The following is a 19,647-nucleotide window of genomic DNA, read 5'->3' as shown; positions in this document are numbered from 1 at the left end:
TATAACTATCATTAGCTTACAGCTTTAAGTGTTTCAGGTATGTGCTAACTAAAAATAAAGGCAAGATGATAGTTTATTAAATTTTAATGAAATCTGCAGGTTGTTTAAGTGAAGTTTAATAAACTCCTTGCTATCTATAATATAACGGGACACCGGAGTATATTCTTGAGCATCTCACACTTCTGATAATCAGTTGTCTGCTTGATGTTTATTCAGCTGTGTAAAAACTATAACTTTAATCTCAGCCAAACCGATTTACCCAGGAACAAATAAAATACTAAAAAAAGCCAAACAATAACATTTTTAAGTTATCTAAGTGACTTATATATCATGTTTAACCTGAGTAGCGAAAGGTTTGAAAATGATTTGCTGGGAGTCCGGTGTTCTCACCGGCTCTAGTGAGCCTTGCCCCCGGCTAGCTATCGAGCTAGTGGGTAACAGACGTCTCCGAAAACGTCGGAGCGCTTTTGCAAATATGTGGTGTCCTGATAAACTGAGCAGATATTTGAGGTTTACACAGCTACATTATATGTTAAACGTTTATTTTGTGACCCAGAAAGAATAATAAGAGTAACATTAAAACTAACTAGCTGCCGCCATTATTGACAACTGCGCTAGGCGCTATGAATTCTGGGACACTGCTTCTTCTTCTTCGGGGTTTAACGGCAGCTGGCATCCTTGTACGTGCAGTGCTGCCATCTTCTGTTTCAGTCCGTTATTACACTCTTAAATCCTGCTACTTATCCCTGCATCTTTTGGGATCTTACAAAGCTTCAAACGACGCATGACTGTTAAATCAGTCGTCGACGATTTTGATAGTCGACGTAATCGTGACTAGTCGACTAATCGTGGCAGCCCTATTATATATTAATTTATTCATGTTTATAAAGGATAAATGTTAAATCATACTATTTCTCCATACATTATTCTATTTGGTTAAACTGCCAACTTACTTCAATTTTCAAATATCATATTTCTTTTTTATAAAGGTAACAGGACTATAAACATTTTCCCTTTAATAAAAAGGCTGACTAACAGTTGGTAATGCAGCCTCATTGTGACATCAATACAGGAAAGCTTCTGTTCCTTTGATGGCCAATTTTAATGCATTATTACCAAATTTATGACCTCAGAGCTCCACGTTTAGAATACAATTAAAAATTCAACTTACTGCCAAACCTTTTGTTATTTCAAAGCCTCAATTGATGTTAAGGTGTTGTAAGCCACTGAAGCTGTGGTGGCTTTAGGAGGCAAGGCACTAACACAAAATTGAAGCCATTAAGTAATTATACAGTGTGAGACTGACAAGCCTTTTGGACGGTGTTTTACAGAAAAGACATGCTTTCAATTTCAAGTCGGATGATGTATGGGTATGCTGAACAATGGCTCAAAGACGGATAAACCAATGTGCCAATGCTGCTTTTTATTCCCATCAAAAAAACAGAAGGATCCAAAATACTCCAATATTATGTGATTAAGATAACATCATATTGTCAACAGTGGGAGCTGCACTTAGGCGCAGCTCAAAAGTGTGTAAGGAAAGTGATTTTCAGTGATTGTTGACAACTGTTAAACTGCTGTGAAGTTTCCTGGGAAATAATTTGTCTGCCCTTATTGTAGCCTGTCTACCAGTTATCTAGCCATCACTACATGACCTTTCATCTCCCTTTCTTTGACACCCAGCGTTTAATGAAAGCAGACCTCATACTGTGCTTGAACTCTTGCTTGGTTCATCCTGTGTGGATTAGCTTCTGCTGAGGCTGGGTGCAACAGAAAACGGGTTCTTTTAGCTCACAGGTGTCGCCTCAGACCTTCAATCATGTCGCCTGAGGTGGCGTTTCACTGAAAGATGGAGTCAGATTGTTTTTCTCTTTGGCTTTCACATGGAAAAAGTCCCAACAGGATCTCTGTTCTACTTTTTTTCCCCGGCTTTGAAGATCTGTAAAACTGCGGCGACACCGGACGCTTTGAAGTTTCAAACAGCTAAATCATACAGTGCTCTCCTTCCTGTGCATTGCAAAACTGATAAGGCTCGGTGTCATGGCCTCCTTGGTACAGGCAGCAAACGGCAGCAGTGTCAGCAGAAAACCAACATCCATATCCGAGGGAATAAGGTGTCTATCTAAAAAAAACCACATTCTTTGACCAACGAGGAAGTTTTATGCAACACTGATTCCAAAGTCCCCTTGAGCCAAGGCATAAATAACAATCGGTACTGGAAATTAATGCCTTCAGTGGGTTGTGCAGCGGTGCTTATAATACCCTACCTCTCACTGTCCTTCAGGTGCATCCCCCCCTCTCTCCACCAGGAGATTGTGGCCCTGGGAGAAGCGTGGGGGCGACACTCTAACACCACCTCACCCCCCCTCTGGATCACCGTGGACTTCTTCACGGGGCGCCGGGTGAAGTCAGGCGGCGAGGCTGAGGAAGAGACCCGTGTTGATGCAGTGTCTCGCTTTGTCAAGGTGCAACAGCTGTGCATCAGCCAAAATGTCAAGAGCATCACCAGCAATTACGGAAATTATATGTCACCACCAGAGCTGGCTCATTGTAGGAAATAATTATGGAAATGAATGTGCAAGGCTCAGTGAGGTGCTAGTTTAGCTGGTTTCTACTTATTTATTCACTTTCAAATAGGGAGCATTTTAATTCCAGTGACAGCAAGATGTACAGACAGCATATCTTTGCCTTGCCTCTTGTTCAGTCCATTGTAAATGAAACAGGGCAAACACGACTGCTTACCTACAACCTTGAGCTCAGCACTGGCATACACAGATCCATGCTCATTCTCTGCCACACACTGATACATCCCAGAGTCTGACAGACTAATCTTGGGTATGGTCAGTCTGCCAGCTTCCAAATGGATCCTCTCCTGAACAATAAAAAAAATTGAAAGAAAATGTCAATTATCCTTTTTAATGATTTTGAAACATGCAGTACTCGTACTCACTCACACATCTTACCTCTGCTTTTAGTGACTGACCATTCTTCAACCATCTGTACGTAGGCATAGGTTTGCCAATGGCTTTACATTCCCACTGCAGGTTAGCATCGATGGCCATATGGGCATCTTTCAGTGTCTGCACCCACTGTAGATGTTCAGCACCTGCAGAAAGACAAATGGTTATGAATATATCCTATGAATTCAAAAATTAATTGCATATATTCGTAAAAGTGTCGCTCTACAAAAATCATTCCCGATGTGACAAATATGGTAATTTCCCAGTGAAACTCAGGAATTAAGAGTAAGAGAGAAAGAGATTATTTTAAATGAAGAACTACTGCCAAACAACGTTTTTGGGAAGACAAAATCCAGTTTGATTACTCATTCTAAGTCATTCACGTGATTGTAGTGAAGGAGAAGGCATACTAGACCAGAGTTCACACTTCTGGTCTTTTCTGGTCTCTCCTAGGCAGGAATTAGTGACTTGACTTCATTAGTGACTTGACATGTTACTGCTGGCAACAGATAAGGAGTGGCAAGTAAAAGAAAAGGTAGTATTACCTAAGCTGTCTTTGGGTGATTGTAGACTTGACATGCTGCCACAGGTTTGGGCCATTTGCAGAGGTTTTACTGTGCCTACTGACAGCTCTGCCATTACAGCATAATCGGTGAAAGATGACACCTCTGTACGAAGAGAGCAGCTCTCTCTGTCATATAGGACCTAATCTTTCTTATATTATATAGTGTATGGCACTGATTCTCTTTGCGAACCCACAGTAAAGGGTTTCAAGTTACGTACAACATGGCCAATCAGTGGAATCATTAATGTAACCAATCTGAAAAACCCAGAAAGAGATGAACTTCAAAAAACACCCAAAGAGATTCGTAATGACTGTGCGAATGATTGTATACATTAGATTGTATAATCCAATTAGATATATAAGATGAGCTACATAGGGATAGGAAATTAATAAGAATTTGGTTCCTTTGTAGGTCGACTGGGAAATGGTCAACATTATTTAGCATGTGAATATGATCTTTCTTTGATTTCACGCTCATCTGTTTTGCTATTCGCATTAACACTTGTTGCCCATAAGTCCAAAATAATGATTTTATTGATTGATTTATATAAATATAAAACAATACTATTCTAATCGATACCAGAATAGGTATACCTACAGCAAGCGTGTGTTTTTATAATATACACTTGAAGATTTGATAATTATGAACTGATCACTGCTTAGTTTAATTTGATTTGTGTCTCTCAGTCTGGTTGGGATTTAGTACTAACACTACTTAGTAAGGGTTAGGCACTAAATTGCACATTGGTTTTCAGAAAAGATTGTGGTTTAGTTTACGATATCTGTATTTACTACATTAACCCAGCACATTAAAAATGGCTCTTTAGCAGCATGTTTAAATATAATTCATTTACATTTGTAATGGGATGGAAACCTCTTTGTGCTGTTGCCATAACCTTGTGTATCTCTGAGACAGGTAATACCAGTATTTGGCATCATAGGCGTGAACCAGCTGTTCATGCAGGGCTTGTCTGAGCTTCAAGTCATACTTTCAGCATCAGATGTGCAGTATTTAGTTACTAACTTTAAGAAGCTCTTGCTCACTACTACTTTTAAGTACTGGTTAAAAACTTCCTTCTTTACACTTAACTTTAAGCTCTAGTTAGTTCTACTTTTGACCCTCAGATTTCTTTTAAATTAAAAAAAAAAAACTCTATTGAATTTGTTCTTTTTATGTTTTAATGTGACACTGTTTCAATGCCATCTCCATCTCCTTTTGAATTCACTGTGAAGCACCTTGAATTGCATTCATGTGAAATGTGTTGCATAAACAAACCTGCCCGGCGTTACTGCTGCTTTGTGTCAACAGCCATTCACGGCTTAATCTTTAGCACTACTGATGTCATAACCAGACACCTCAGAATCCACGCTGCATGTACACAAGGTCTGCATAAAACAAAGGATCCTGAATCTAGTTCAGACACTGATATCCATCTTTCCTACTTTCTTATCTGCACACATGGCAGACAGGAGCAGGCGAGACACTGACTCCTCTCTCTGATTCAGAGATGGTAAATTTGTCCTGAGATACTGGAAATCATATTTTCTAATTTGAAAATATTTATTGCACTGCATTTACACTCCAACAATAAGGACACATGACTTCAAATTATCATGCTTATTATCCTTCCATTAGAACAAATATTAGAAAAAATAATGCTTGAATAAAGGGCTGTTTTCCAATAATTATAGCTCTGACTAAAGGTCTAAATATTACTGAAAAAGAAAAAAAGGGTTATTAGTAGACTCCGATAAGCACGAAGCAAAATGTTCTTTCTTACTTACTGTGGAATATAAGTTGCCCTCTGGCAACATTTCGTCCTCTGCTGTTTTCGGCTACACACTCGTACACGCCAGCATCCTCTGGGCGAAAATATGGAATTTCCAGAACCCCGCTGGAGTGGTTGATTTTAATCTTGCCAGGGAGTGGATTTCCATCAGCTCTTCTCCATGAGATGGAAGGCACAGGGCTGCGGAGGTCAAACACAAAGAGGTCACGCAGGCCACATTCTCCTGCTCCACCATGACCGGAAAGATTGCTGCTGCCGTGTTTGATAGTAATTGAGGACGCTGCTCTGCAAATACTCCAGTGGACTGTGTTGTGCCACTTACTTTCCTAAGGCAAAGCATTCCAGTTTCACTGACGATCCTTTGGAGACATGAAGGGTGTCAGGAAACTGAACCTCGATCTTTGGCTCGTATTCGCCCATCACCACTGCACAAGGAATAAATGGAAAATCATATCATTTAAAACACAAAAGAAGGGCAAGAGCTGTGGCGCAGGTGACAACTAGTTCACTCAAGTGATTTATCTCATAGACTGATAACCACAAGGCAGACTGGTGATGGTGATGCTCACCGTCCCTCCGTACCACCACTGGGGTTGGAGAGCTGAACACTGTTGAGTTGGTCATCATGTTTCTCACTGCGCATGTGTAGTTCCCCGCATCCGATGCTTCAACTTTGGCTATGTACAAATTTCCCGTCTTCTGAGAAATGAAACGACGAGCATCCTGCTGCAGGAAGCTGCGCTGTCCATTGAAAACCCATGAATATTTGATCTCTGGAATAATGGGAACAGGACATGAAATGCAGATAGTGAGGCACAAAAGAAATAAACTTTCCAGTCACATTTACAAAATTCCCAGAACAGCAAGACCATTAATGCCTAACACATACAAAGATAATTTAAGGACAAAAGTACAGGCCCACCCACACATTACACTTACAGTATGGGAGCTGCTCGGCCATGGACACCCACGCTACAAAGCTTTGGTGCTGATATTAATGCCAGAGGAGATTTGGAGTTCTGCACTTATTGAGTCATCATGGGATTGACCACTTTTAAGGACAATAATAATTAATTATTAAAAGGTGTGGACCGACACGTTCACTCTATGTAGTTTATCAGGAAATGAGAAATATATTTTATTTATCTGTTGAACAATACAAGATGACTTCAAAGCACAAAAGAGTTCAAAGTGTTTTTAGTTAAGCCAAGTTAAGATCAGCTGACCTTCTGCTCGGATGTTGACACACAAACTTATGGTTGAGCATTTTTATAGTATACATGGTGAATTCAACTCCAACAACAATAAGTCATCAAGAATGTTCTTTTTGAGAAAAAAATAGGACCTTTTTGGACATTTTTAATTAAATTTAATAAATAATTGAGCCATTTTTCTTCCTTTATTATCATAAATTTGGGCGTTTATTTTGAGTCGCTCCCCCAAACAACAAATCTGCAGCTGACTCCAGCGCCCACCTGACTATTTTTCTGCTTTTTAACTGAAAGTTTACATTTGTGTGTTATTTTCTAAAGCTTTGTGCCTTCACTAGGCTTGAAGCGACATGGGACTGGGTGCTGCGGAAAGGTTAGGTAACATGGGAAGCACTGAGAGATGGGCTAAGGTTGCGCTGACACATACAGCAAAAGAATAGCCTCTCTGTTTTGACTCGGATCATTGAGTTGCTCAGCGAGGCTGTCATCACAGGGGACTCCAGCAGAAGAATGCAGGTTTGATAAAAGTTGAACCCAGCACTGGGACTTTTTTTTTGGCGATATTGGTCAAGCCTCTAGCTATCAAAAATGTACAGAGTTGGTTAGAGTTCTATGTTATGTGTTATAAAAACACTGGAGGATCATATTTTATTCATTTTTTCATTTTTTGATTTGAACTCAGAGTTTTGGGTTATTTTGGATGGCGTCATTGTTCCTGCCTTATCTGTTGAGCATGTGGAATATGGCAACAACACTTATGGTTATTAGTCTCTAACTTTATTAAAAATTATTTTACACTTCTGAAACAAATAAAAAACAAACAAAGAAAGGACTGATAAACAGGCCAATGTATGAGTGCAAAGCGCAAAGAAAAGCGAAAGAGAGCTAAGAAGAGTGAGAAGCGTCTGCAGGGAATGCTGAATGAACTTTGCTATTAGTGCAGCCCGCCCGTATCAGACACATGACATTCTGCAGGCAGCCCTTTTGACTGGGCAGATGGGGGGAAAAAAAAAGAAAGGAAAAAAAAAGTCCCACTTGCTTTCCTTCAGGGAAAGCTGTGAATTAAAATCATTACAAGGGAAGTCAGGGCAGTAACTGACAGACCTTTCATGATTAGGGACTATCAGAGAGTGGGTCTGTTGAAGAGCTGCAGTCTCACAGCAACAGAGGACTTGCAGGCACATAATCTCATGTCCTCTGACAGAGTTTAACTCACAGAGCAGCTCCTTTTAGGCCACTTACCTATTGATTGCTCTGAAAAGCTTCAAATGTCTCCTTTTTTAATAAGGTGCATCAGTGTATTCCTCAAGTGGTGCATCAACAAGTATTAAAGAAGTATTTAACATTATCTAAAGGTGGAGGGGAAAAAACACTTTTTTGTTCCATTTTAAAAACACCTCCAGCTACTGTGGCGTTATCACATCGTACAAATCCCATCAAATGTTTCACTATGCTTCATTTAAGAGGAAAAATAAAGAAATTGAGGTTTTTTTTGTTGTTGTTTTTTTTAAACAGGAAGGGAGGGAATGCTGGAGGGCAAATTGCTAAAGTGTGGATTCCCACGTGGCAGCAGGATTCAGTTGGAAACAGAGAGCGGAGAAAGGCTGGTATGCTGGCGTGAAATTGTGCTGGTGGGCATCGAATGGCTGCAGGAGTGTGGACCACTTTGAGGGTCTGCTAATCAGTAGCACACAGACACATGAGCCGACTCACTGCTGTGCCACAGGATAAACGCTCCCGCGGCCGCACCAGCCACCGGCAGCCTTTATTACCCAACAGATAACCTGCCCACATCCAGGAAAAAAAGGAAAAAAAATGACAGTCGGGGAAGTGGAGCACTGGAGACTTTATAGATGACAGCATGGTCACAGATCATATGGGCAAGAAAAGTGAGCTCAAGGTTAAGAAGTATGAGGCTATGAACTATAGATGAAGGCATGGGTCTGGGCAGGTAGAGCTGCGGCTGATCATAAAAAGTTCCCTGTCTGACAGATAAGGAGAAGTGAGTGGAAAACAGTATGTCACGGTTCTGAGGGAAGAGCTGCAGAAAGAGAAAGTGGGAAGACATAAAAACAAAGAAGACGCTGCAGTGTTACAGCGAGATAATAAGCAGCAGAGTAAGGGAACAATAAAGATTGCTGAGGCAAGCAGGAGTGTGAAAGCACAGCAGACAAAGAGTCAGGAAGGTGCGCTGTACCTCCGTAATGGGGCGGGGGTCCGCAGAGCAGAACCACGGCCTGACCCTCTCTCACCGACACCGTGTTCCTCGTCTTGCTGCTGAAGTTCTGCAGAACTGTTGAGCGCAAAACACATCAATAACTTTTCAGGGTCTGACAGCTGTAATAACTTTAATTTTACGTGCGGGCGACATCCGAGGGAAGGGCGTTTTAATCCTGCACAACATTTCCCAGTTTGTTCATATCGCTCACAAGTCAAACCCAACAGCCCCCTGTTCATATCACGGCATGCGCTAGAGACCAGGCAGAGGGTACACCAAAATGCTCCTCTCCAATCGCGCGTTAGAGATTACTTTCACCTTTAATTAAATGCTGCTGTGCTGCGTGAGACAATAAGCAGTGGGGAGACATATCAATTCCAGCGTCAGAGAAATACCATCAAATCCCGGGAGGGGAGCAAGCAAATATCAGCGGTTGTCAAACCAGAAATCAACTGATTAAAAGTCCCTCCAAATCAAGACGTGCAGGCTTCATTCCTTCATGCATTGCATCAGAGCTGCAGACTAGTGTGCAGCGGTAACACACTTACTGTAACTGCTGTCATCCGTGTAACACTACTTTTTGTTTTTTTGTTGCATTTACTTTTGACAAGTGATTTTTTTTCCAGGTTTAAAAAACAACAGAAAAAATTGATGCTGTGCATTAATTAGGTTTTAAAAACCACTAAAGAAGGCAAACAAGAAATGCACTGTTTGACCAAAACAGGACGTGTTAGACAAAAACAAGACTGGCAATCTCAGTAGCTAAACAAGTAAACAGCTCTTTTTCTGGCAATACTTTACCCTATCCAGTGGAAATATAGTAAGGCCACCAAGTTGTTTATTTTTTGCTTGCTTCTTTTATGCTCAGTCACACTACAGAAAAAAACGATGGCAAAAATCAGTGCTTGCCTGGTGATTTTTCTGCATGTAGCTGCAGCGACCAACTGGTCAACCAGAAGTTGAGCTTACAACACCCTCAACCTCTGGACAATCACTTTCAATCACAAGGGGACACAGGTTGCATGGTGTAAGGCAGCCTGGCTTCTAACAATCACGGTCCGACTGCAGTGAAACAGAGTCAGTCTGCGCTGATGAGCGCAACTCGTCTGCATCTCTTTGCAGTTGAATCAACTCAGTTAATTACCAACAGGCTTTAACAGCAAGGTTTTCGAGCAGCTATGCAGTCCTGTAGCAACTACATCACTATTTGTTTCTAATATAAGAGGTAAGAGTTGCCATAAATCTGCTCGTGGCGTGGTCACCAAACACAGTTTTAATTAGTGAGTATGAGCCGCCTTCATCCAGTACTTTTGTTAAACTTCTTTGGGCATGTCTTACCTCTACAACAAAGAGAAGTTCACACCCCACAATGTGGTCTGGACATAACTGCAGCTGCCGTGCAGGTGCGTGCACCTTCCCAGCACGGCATCAGCAATCATGTCCCGTCTTAAAATCTGTACTGGTTCCTGTTTTGAGTGTTGTTGTTGGAGTGTTCGGCTGAGCTAGGAAACTGCAGCCTTGTGTGTCTGTGAACAGCAATCGAGTGTGTAAATAAAAGTTAATGCTGAAAAGCATGTATGTGTCGTCAGGTCTGCCGTGGGTCCTTTGTAGGGCTGGGCTATATCATACCGTTCACGGTAATACCGGTGTAATGTTGGGCAACGATAGGAAAATGAAATATCGCGATAGAATATGGGTAAAATGCGCATGCGCAGTGCCTTTGTTTACATACGCACATGGCGGCGACGCAGAATGAGAAGAGCGAAAGCGGATCGTTGAATGAAACGGATGAACCAGAATTGGTTTGTAAAAATGCTGCAACTTCAGTGGTGGTTTAGCTTTCGTCCGTCAGATACACAACAAAGCACTATTTTTGGTAGCGCATGCTAGCAGGCCATTGTTATTACCGTGTTGTTTGGAAAATACGGCACACTTAAAATCAATCCTTTGATTTTTCTGAAAATCAACAGTGCCCCTTATAATCCCGTGTGCCTTATGTATGAATTCTGGTTGTTTTTACTGACCTCGAAACGATTTTATTTAGACGGCACTTGAAAATCTGTCAAATGTTTCAGTACAACTTTGCTAAGCTACGAACCCACCACTTGATGGATTATCGGAGCATTACGGCTATATTAGGCAGGAGCCTCGCGGAGTGATACGTACGGTGCTTCAACATAATATTACCGTATTGTGTGTGTATAACCTCTTTTTAAGTTTTGTGGATATTATACATGGTTATGCTGAGGATACGTCGGCCAATTTCCACTGGAAATGCCTTTTGGTTAAACTGTCAGCAAGGAATTTGCATTTGCACTGTTAAATTTTTATATAACTTTAATGCACATAAAAAACAGCTGCTTGTTTAAGTGAAAATACATTGATGTTTTGTTTTGTTTTTTTGCACTAATAAAGTTCAGGAGTTGTAAAGTATTTTGTCTAGTGTCAATTATATCGTCAATTATATCGTTATCGCAAATTTTCAAATGTATATCGTGATAAATATTTTTGGTCATATCGCCCTGCTCTGGTTCTTTACACACAGTTTTTATCAGTGATTAATTATTAAAAAACAACTTTGCAAACAAAGGCCAGAACAGTTACATCAGAAAACTTGAATTTGTTAACTTCACAGCTAATTCTTTTTTAATCTGACTCCGTTTCATTGGCCGTCCACGCTGGACCTGCAGAGGCTACACACCTTGTTAGCAGTGCACCACAACAGTTGGCTTATGGCCATACTTAGAAGTTGGCAGATTAAACATGATGAACTTCTCATCAGAGAAGCTTCTGTGGGTCTGAAATAGCTGTTTAATGACCACAAAGCTTACAATATGCTATATTGATAATATTGTACTGGATGTAAATATGTTTTATATGGAACACTTAGAGGGACATCACAACTATCATCTAACAAATTTACTAGCAAAGCATTAAGAGTAACACGAGTATAAAAACTGGGATCAGATTTCAATATTTCTGAATATCTTACCATTCAAATAAGGAAAAACAGCCAAAAACAACCATTATCTCTGTCCAGTATCATGTTCTTGCCCAGAACAGAATACAGAATACTTCTGGGGTTTGGACATCTGGCCTGACGAATAAAATATTGTGTTCTGGGATTTTTCACCATCTCCTGACATTTTAAAGACCAAATAAATCAAATGATTAACCAGGGAAATTATAATAGAGATAAATGGAATTAATCATCGGTCGCAGCCCCACTCTAACTGTTTTGCATTCCGTTGAGTCACACATAATATCACACCGAGTCAAAGTGGGGTGGGAGAGTGGGATTTTTTTTCACTGCTGTTACAGTATATGCATATTTAAAAAAAAGAAGAATCAACTCACATGCAAACTGGACTTTTGCCTCCCTGCTGACGACAGTCCCGAATGTGTTGGTGGCAATGCACTGATACACTCCCCCGTGATTGATGACATGAGGGTTACTGATCAGCAGGTTCCCCTCTACAAGGCTGTAGTTTAGATCTGAGTCCGTGTTTATGTCTCTTCCATCTACCTTCCACCTGCACAGACAGACTGATGAAGACTGAAGCATTGGCACCATCAATGAAAAGTGATGCTGGCCAAGAACATGTAGCTTTCCTGCTTTTCCAGAAAGCATCGCACAAGGAGACCAACGACTAAACACAAATACTTGTAGTGAACGACTGCATTAATATATAAATGGGTTCTGTAAATTTGATCCCACACGCTGTAGTCTCACTTTGTAGATAAACAAAAAGCTGTCAAACCACTCACCTATAACGCGGAGGTGGGTTCCCTTTTGCTTTGCAGTTAATAAACACCTGCTTATCATCAGTGCTCATTGGGAAAATACTGTCGCTAGGTTCCTGGGTGAAGACGGGACCATGGCGTGTATTCTCTGCAGAGAGAGAAAAAAAACAAGAAAAGTACAATGGGGGAAAAAAAAGCACTCATTGCTCAGAAAACTGTGTGTGAACTTAACACCTATTATAATTAGCTGCCAACATGGCTCCTTGAGCAGATCCTGCATTTAATAAACGTTCTCGTGCACATGTCACGAGGCAGATAATACATTATGATGAAAGAGCAATTAACCAAAGATAACCCTCAAGCATTTTGGCTAACTGACTGAGTTTTTCTTCCTCCTCTCCCGTCCTCATTCTTACACATCCACATACACAGTTATGATCGCAAATCTGTGCAGCACATAAATACATTTGAGTAACACATGGCTGAAATGTTACTACTACCATTACTACTACTACTACTAATAATAATAAGAAGAACAAGAAGAAACAAAATGCATCATCATTAGTAATCATATCATTGGTCAACATGTTTTCAGTGTATACAGGTATATATGATATGTATTTCACTGGTGCTACTTCTATGTGTCACAATGCTTTCAACAGTGTACTGTGAAAGGAAATAAAATTTATCGAGGCGTATTTTCATATGCTTTAAAAAACATGTTACTTTACCTCGCAGCTGTACAGATTTCCTTTCCTTTTGATTTGAAATTTGATCCTTGAAACATTCCAATTTGTTCTGATTTCATGAAAATTGGATGAATAGTTTAGTGCCGAAAATTTAGCCGACAAAATGTATTTTAGTCATTTCTGGTCTCAAGCTGACAAAGTAGCATATCATAAAAATCAGAGTCAAACAACAATTTTAAGCATCTTTTTCAGTTTAAGTGGCAGAAACTGGTACACCACCTGGAAATCACTGGCTAGCTGGCTTCCTCCTAATGATATCACACACACTGTAAAAGATGGCAAACATTTCCCAAGCACAGCTGAAACTATGACTTCTGGCAAAGCAGCTTCTACTATTGAATCAATAGTCCAAATATAAAAGAGTGTTGAGCTTGTGATTATTGCAAACATTTCTAACATGTTTTTGCTCCGTCTTTGGGGGCCGTTGAGTGCAGATTGATGGGAAAACATTTTTTATTAAAATGCCAAAAGACAACAAATACATGAAAGTACAGAAAAGCAAAACACAGAATCCAGTTTAAGCTGAATTACATGTCGAGAATAATTAGAAAGATGGACAAGTAACCCAGCTGGCTAACTGAATTATGTTTTATTTCATCTTTGCTTTAATGCAAGCAGGATGACTTGGTTAAGATGTTTACACGAGAGCCGCAGTAATCAAAGTAGTGCCCCATTCTGCTTATAATCTAATTAGACGAGCGCATGCAAAGCTGTATACATGTTGTTTGAGCATGCATGTCTGCTCCGTGAAGCTTGTTGTTTTGGTTTCCTCCAGCCAAACTATCAATACACAGGAGTAATTAACTGATATTGCACTAATTAGTCCCGTGAAATCTATCGTTTCTTTAGCAGATGCACGGCCACACTGTGGCACTCGCCCTCCCTCTCCACCGACCACGTGTGTCATATGCCCAAGCTGCACAGCAGCGCTGCTCCGGGGGGGAAAAAATTGTCCATTTGTCTTCTGGTGCACTTGAAAGGATGAGGTGCTTTTCTTTTATAATACAGTCTTTAACCTTGACTAGGACAAAACGCGCTCCCTCCCACACCATCATCACCATCATCCTAATGAGAGTGGGAGTCTTTGCCTCTGGTAAGGGCCTTGTTTCCCCAACCTCTGAGGGAGGTGCTTCATTTTTTTACCCTGTTTGCGGTGTCCTTTAAATTAAACAAATTAATGAACCTTTAACAGCGGGGCTATTTCACCTGGGAAACGATTGGGTTGGTTTGAGTTTGTGCTCGCGAACAGACCTGCCCTGAGAACACGCCAACTGGACTGACCACCAGCACAGATGAACACACACATACAAATTAACCTTAATTAGATTTCCTGGGAATGCAAGTGAATGTGCGCTCCGTAGTGAGCGCACATTCACTTGCATGTATGTAGAGTATAGCGTGCAATGACATGTGCATAACCCTCTATTCTCTGCTCTGTGACTGCAGACTACATTATGCGCCTCGGTGAAAATGCTGACTTGAGTCGAGGCTCTAAATCAATGGGAATGCAAGCATAAATAACAATACAATAGACCCCACTCCATATGCTGTATAAATTTAAATGTATTCCTTGATGCCTTGTAAACGGTTGGCTTGAGTTGAGCATACAGTATATTCTTCAAATGTGACTGTCAACACTAAATCTCTACGCTGTGCAGGTTGCCATGTTCAGAGCTCTTAGCGAGATTTTAATGCCTTAGCTGTAACTCATGCAGGTATTAGGAAAATAAAGTCTAACGCTCATCTGCTTTACTCAAAGAGCATCTCAGCACACTGCGAACCTGTGCTGCTGGGGAAGAGGCACAGAATAATTGAGTGTTGAGGAAAGAGTTAGTATGGATTTTTACAGTGCTCTGCCACAATTCATGGAAGTGGCAGCAGCTGGACATAAAGCAAGAAAATTGCATAATAAAACAGCGAGGCATAAAAAGACAAGAGACAGTGAGTCCCACACCGGATGCGAGTCTCTTTTCAAATGTTGGTCTTAACAATGATTCACATCATGAGTCTGAGGTGCTCTGAAAGGAAAATATGAACTCTGATTGTGGCTTAGCGCTATTATCAAAATTTCAATAAATTGATGCACAAAAGTTTTACCATTTCCTACTAAACACTGATTTTAATGAACAAATTGGATCAAATTGGTAGATTTTACCCACAAGCAAAACTAATAGAGTGATTTTTGAGGTCTCTATCTTTCGGTTTGATGTGCAATAGTAACATAAACACGCATTAAGAAAAGGGAAGCCCTTCCTTGCTCAAGATCCACTGTATTCATATTAGGTGTGTGTTATAAAAACGCGACTTCAATTGGCATCTCACCAGCAAGGCACTCTTTGAGTGACAGAAGGATTAACAGTTCCCATGGCAACAACATCTTCATTTTCCAAGGTCAAAGATTCTCCTTCTTCCCATTCAGTTGCCAGAGAGTGCAGAATATTTCCTGGGCAAACGCTCCTCCGTTTGGCTCTGAAAGAGATGGGAGGTAAATGTGTTGCTGTGAAGATGAGGAGATGCAGTCCACATCGAGCCTGCTAGGGAAGAGAAAAAAATAATAAAAAGATGGAACTTGTGGAAAACCGGTGAGCCATTAATAATTCATTCAACCAAATAAGCAGAGCCAAAATCCCATGCCGAAAGGCCAGCTAGCAGTCGATGGGGGAGCTGATATTTGGTGTACACACTGCTACACTATCTCCAAGAGAAAGTCAAGCAGAAAAAAACCCCAAACTGTACAATATGTGTGGTAAGTTTATCACACTGATGAATGGAAACAGATATATTATTGGAGAAAAGCTTCAAACTTTTGACATTAACTTAGAATTAATAAGCAAAATTTTAATTGTTTGGGACTCTGTCGAGTCGGATTATGTGTAATAAAGAGGTAATAACACATAATGATGCTTTTGAGTAGCTCTATTGTTCAACATATTGTATCTAGACATAACACCTGCCCTGTTTTTAAAATGATCAGTGGCTCAAATATGTAAGAGTCACACAGAAATATCAGCTGATTTTTGCAGCTCCAAGGAGCATTTTAGTTTATTACTATTTAGCTCCCACAACCTATTTTGTCACACGTACCTTATTCATTAGTGGCTTCTTGCAAACACAAGAGGAAGGAGTTTTCAGGTAGCAGCTATAGCGGGGGCACAAGCATTTTAGAGTTGATTAGCTAAATATTTACCTCAGGAGACGGTGGTCTTGAATTTGTCAAATGAAGCGAACTTGTAATGAATGCTAATGTTGCTTCATATGTAATTAGGCATGTGTTTGCTTACAAGTTAAACATAACAACTAAATGTTAATAATATGCCAGTTTTGTGTTTACAGCTTGTTTTTCCTTGCAATGTAAATGTGTGGACAGGGTAGACTAATGATTTAAAGCTGTGTAAACAGAGCGTGACATCTTTGTGACATGCTATTAGCGCCTGTGTTGAAAGAAAAAGGAAAGATATAGTATAACTGCTATAAGGGTACATGAGTTTATGCTATTTTGTTGCATTATTGCCTTTAGTTTAGTTTTACACACTTTATATGTCATGGTCCCTGTGCCCCGCTGGTCAATCCTCTATTGGGCAATATGTTTGTGGTTTGTTTGCTCTCTCGCCCTCTCTCTCTCACTCTCTCTCTCTCTCGCCACGGCGATGCTCACTGCGGACTCCCGCTGCTGGCCCACACACCTGCTCATCACCACACCAGCCGCTGATCCCAGCTGATTACTGCACTACTTAGATGGCGAGTCTGCACTAGTCTTCGCTGGATCGTTGAGCTATCAGTGTCAGTTAGACTTGTGTTTCGGCTAACCTTCACCTTGAGAATTTCTTATTATTATCCTGCTAACCCGACGTTTTGTGTGTAGATCGTTTTTGGAACCCGATGCGGAGAGGAGTGATTGAAGGGGGAACGTTTTGTACAGAAAGTGTGGAACACCCTTCTCCCAACCCTGTTTCCCACGGACCCTGGCGACCCGGACCCGTTTCCCCTGCACGTTGTATATAGCCACTTGGTGTATGTGTTCACTGTAAATAAACGCACTGTCCTTCGCTTAAAGGAAAACCCTGGCCTGCGCCTGAGTCTCTTTCGGAACCCCTAACATTATATATATTTGAAAAGAGTTTTGTACATGTGTGAAGCTTCTACGGTTTTAAAAGTCGCAGTCTTTTTCTTTTATTTCATTTTATTCTATATTATATTTGGACAAAAGACGTGAAAGCTTCAGTGCTTCAGTCAAAAAGTAGTGCTTTGGGGTCATGTGACTAAAACAGTAAGGACAATGCTGTCATGCATATAGGCTACTTTTCTTACATTTGAAACAAACACATAATATTCTTTTAAATACTGAAAACAGGGGAATGAATTCTTCTCTGATTTATAGAACAAATTTATAGATTGGCAGATTTATAGATCAAATATTCAGAGTGAACATCTGTGCAAACTATGTGCTTGGAAAGAGTTGGTCATGTTGAGTCTTAGCCTGTGTGTGACCACAGTACATGTTTAAATCTGACTGAGTTATGACTTGGAAATGAAGTTCAACCACTGATGCAAATTGTGACACTCGGTTACCGAGCTTCTTAAAGTATTTGTCTGCATGAGCTGTGTGTTACACATGGCTGTGTTGATAATGATTTAAATCAGCAGGTCAGACTAAAACAACAAACGTGATGTTTTGGATCACTGTCAGGAGGCTGCCTGTTCAACTTGCTAACTATATTTGACTCTCCGTTCATGGAAAGCAAAGCAGAATCCACAAAGCTGACACAGCATTTACACAACATGTACCTAAAAATGTACCAAATCGAACTCTGACCCCAAACATTATTAGACCGCCTGCCATATGATAAGAGATACGGATGTGTTGACCCCCCAAGATTTATTAAGTACATGTTTACCACACATTTTGCCTTCAAGAAAGTTTTACATTGTACTGACTAACGGTTAACACACTGTTTAACTTATAAAAGCTTAACTTGTATGTAAAAAACAAAACTCAATTAAAAAGAGTCAGAAAACCTGCCGAGTTCTTTTTTCCAGGTATAAGTATTTGCTCATTTTGTACTCTGCAGTAAAGAATGGCCCCAAACTCCTCTTGAACATGCAGTCTTGCTCTGCAGCTGCTTTAAATGCTTGTTTGACGTTGCTGCCAAAGGATTTTTTTTCAACATTATGTTTATTAAAGTTTTACATATATACATATATAAAGTACATACACAAACAAATTTACACAATAAACAAAACATAAGGTACATTCAATGAAAGCACTTGAGTCCATGAGACCTCTGACAGATTTTAAAGAATAATTTTCAGATTGCAGCATATGATTGTGGTCCTGTACAGGGAATAGCTAGGCTGTCCCTGTCTCACACAGCAAACCAGATAGATCTTTATTCCCAATATACTGGATGTAGCGCCCCCAAATTTTCTGGAAAATTTCTTGTTTATCTTTTAGAGTATATGTAATTTTCTCTAATGGTAAACATAAAGACAATTCTTTGAACCAATGTGAAATACTTGGTTTGCCAAGACTCCTCCACGTTAGAGCTATCACTCTCTGCCAAAGGATTTTTAACCAGTTACTAAAAGTGGGGGTTTTTTTCAGCAGCAAAGGGAATGTTTAAATGCTCTAAAAAAAATAACTAAAAGAAGAAAAAAAATCCTAAGAACCCCCCCCCCCCCCCCCCCCCCCCCCCCAAATATCAAATGAGCATATTTTAACACATTTGGACTAAAGTTCAGGCAACTTGAAGTTTCCTGTTACGATGCAATCTACCTCAGATGAGATGTATTCCCGCCTTGAGTTGAGTAAAGTATAAACACTATACCCTCCTAGTTTCAAACAGATATTTTCCTATAGAAGGGAAATGCCATAACCACTCGAATCAAGGTTCTTCTGCTACAGCTGTATTTATAAACCACTGTCAAATAAGAAAGTTCAACCACTGAGCTTCAACTGCTTCAAAAAACAAATTAAAATGAACTGTATTATTGTCAGACAACAAGTAAAATGAAAATGCATGACTGAGTGATCAAGCCTGTGGCAAAAAAAATTCTTTTTCTTTTTTTACTTTCCCTCTAAACAATATAATATTGAGGTGTCAACAAACAGCAATCGAGGTATTAAATGTGGTTTTGGAGAATTATTACATCTAATATCCAGTGTTTGATACATTTCCAGTGATTAAACAAAATGTCAGTGTTGTACAACAATGCCACAAAGGCAAAGAGGGAACGCATACTGAAAGCTAAACTGTGTTTGTATGCGTACAACACTAACTACAGTGAACAAGAACAGTTAAAACTTGTACATTCACCTTAGTTTTACTGACGATCAGGTTGACTGAGTGCTGCTCAGACAAGTGCAAACCACATGCACTCATGAGGAGCACATGGATGATAGTGTTATCTGC

At 40.2% G+C, this 19,647-nt stretch overlaps 1 protein-coding gene across 1 annotated transcript in view; it reads right to left on the bottom strand.

The window, feature by feature from the left end:
* The window catches only part of cntn6 (contactin 6), a 135,207-nt gene that overhangs the window by 44,221 nt on the left and 71,339 nt on the right, over positions 1–19,647 (bottom strand). Inside the window, exons 3-12 of the mRNA XM_082532728.1 lie at positions 15,560–15,706; positions 12,513–12,636; positions 12,102–12,277; positions 8,724–8,819; positions 5,885–6,088; positions 5,638–5,740; positions 5,311–5,495; positions 2,964–3,106; positions 2,743–2,872; positions 2,268–2,421 (exon numbers count right to left, since the gene is read on the bottom strand). Coding sequence (XP_082388854.1) covers positions 2,268–2,421; positions 2,743–2,872; positions 2,964–3,106; positions 5,311–5,495; positions 5,638–5,740; positions 5,885–6,088; positions 8,724–8,819; positions 12,102–12,277; positions 12,513–12,636; positions 15,560–15,620 — 1,376 coding nt within the window. The 5' untranslated portion in view covers positions 15,621–15,706. The remainder of the gene's footprint in view (positions 1–2,267; positions 2,422–2,742; positions 2,873–2,963; positions 3,107–5,310; positions 5,496–5,637; positions 5,741–5,884; positions 6,089–8,723; positions 8,820–12,101; positions 12,278–12,512; positions 12,637–15,559; positions 15,707–19,647) is intronic.

This window comes from Aulonocara stuartgranti (genome assembly GCF_965226115.1).
Source record: "Aulonocara stuartgranti genome assembly, chromosome: 5".
NCBI lineage: Eukaryota > Metazoa > Chordata > Actinopteri > Cichliformes > Cichlidae > Aulonocara > Aulonocara stuartgranti.
This window is presented reverse-complemented; position numbering and strand designations above follow the sequence as displayed.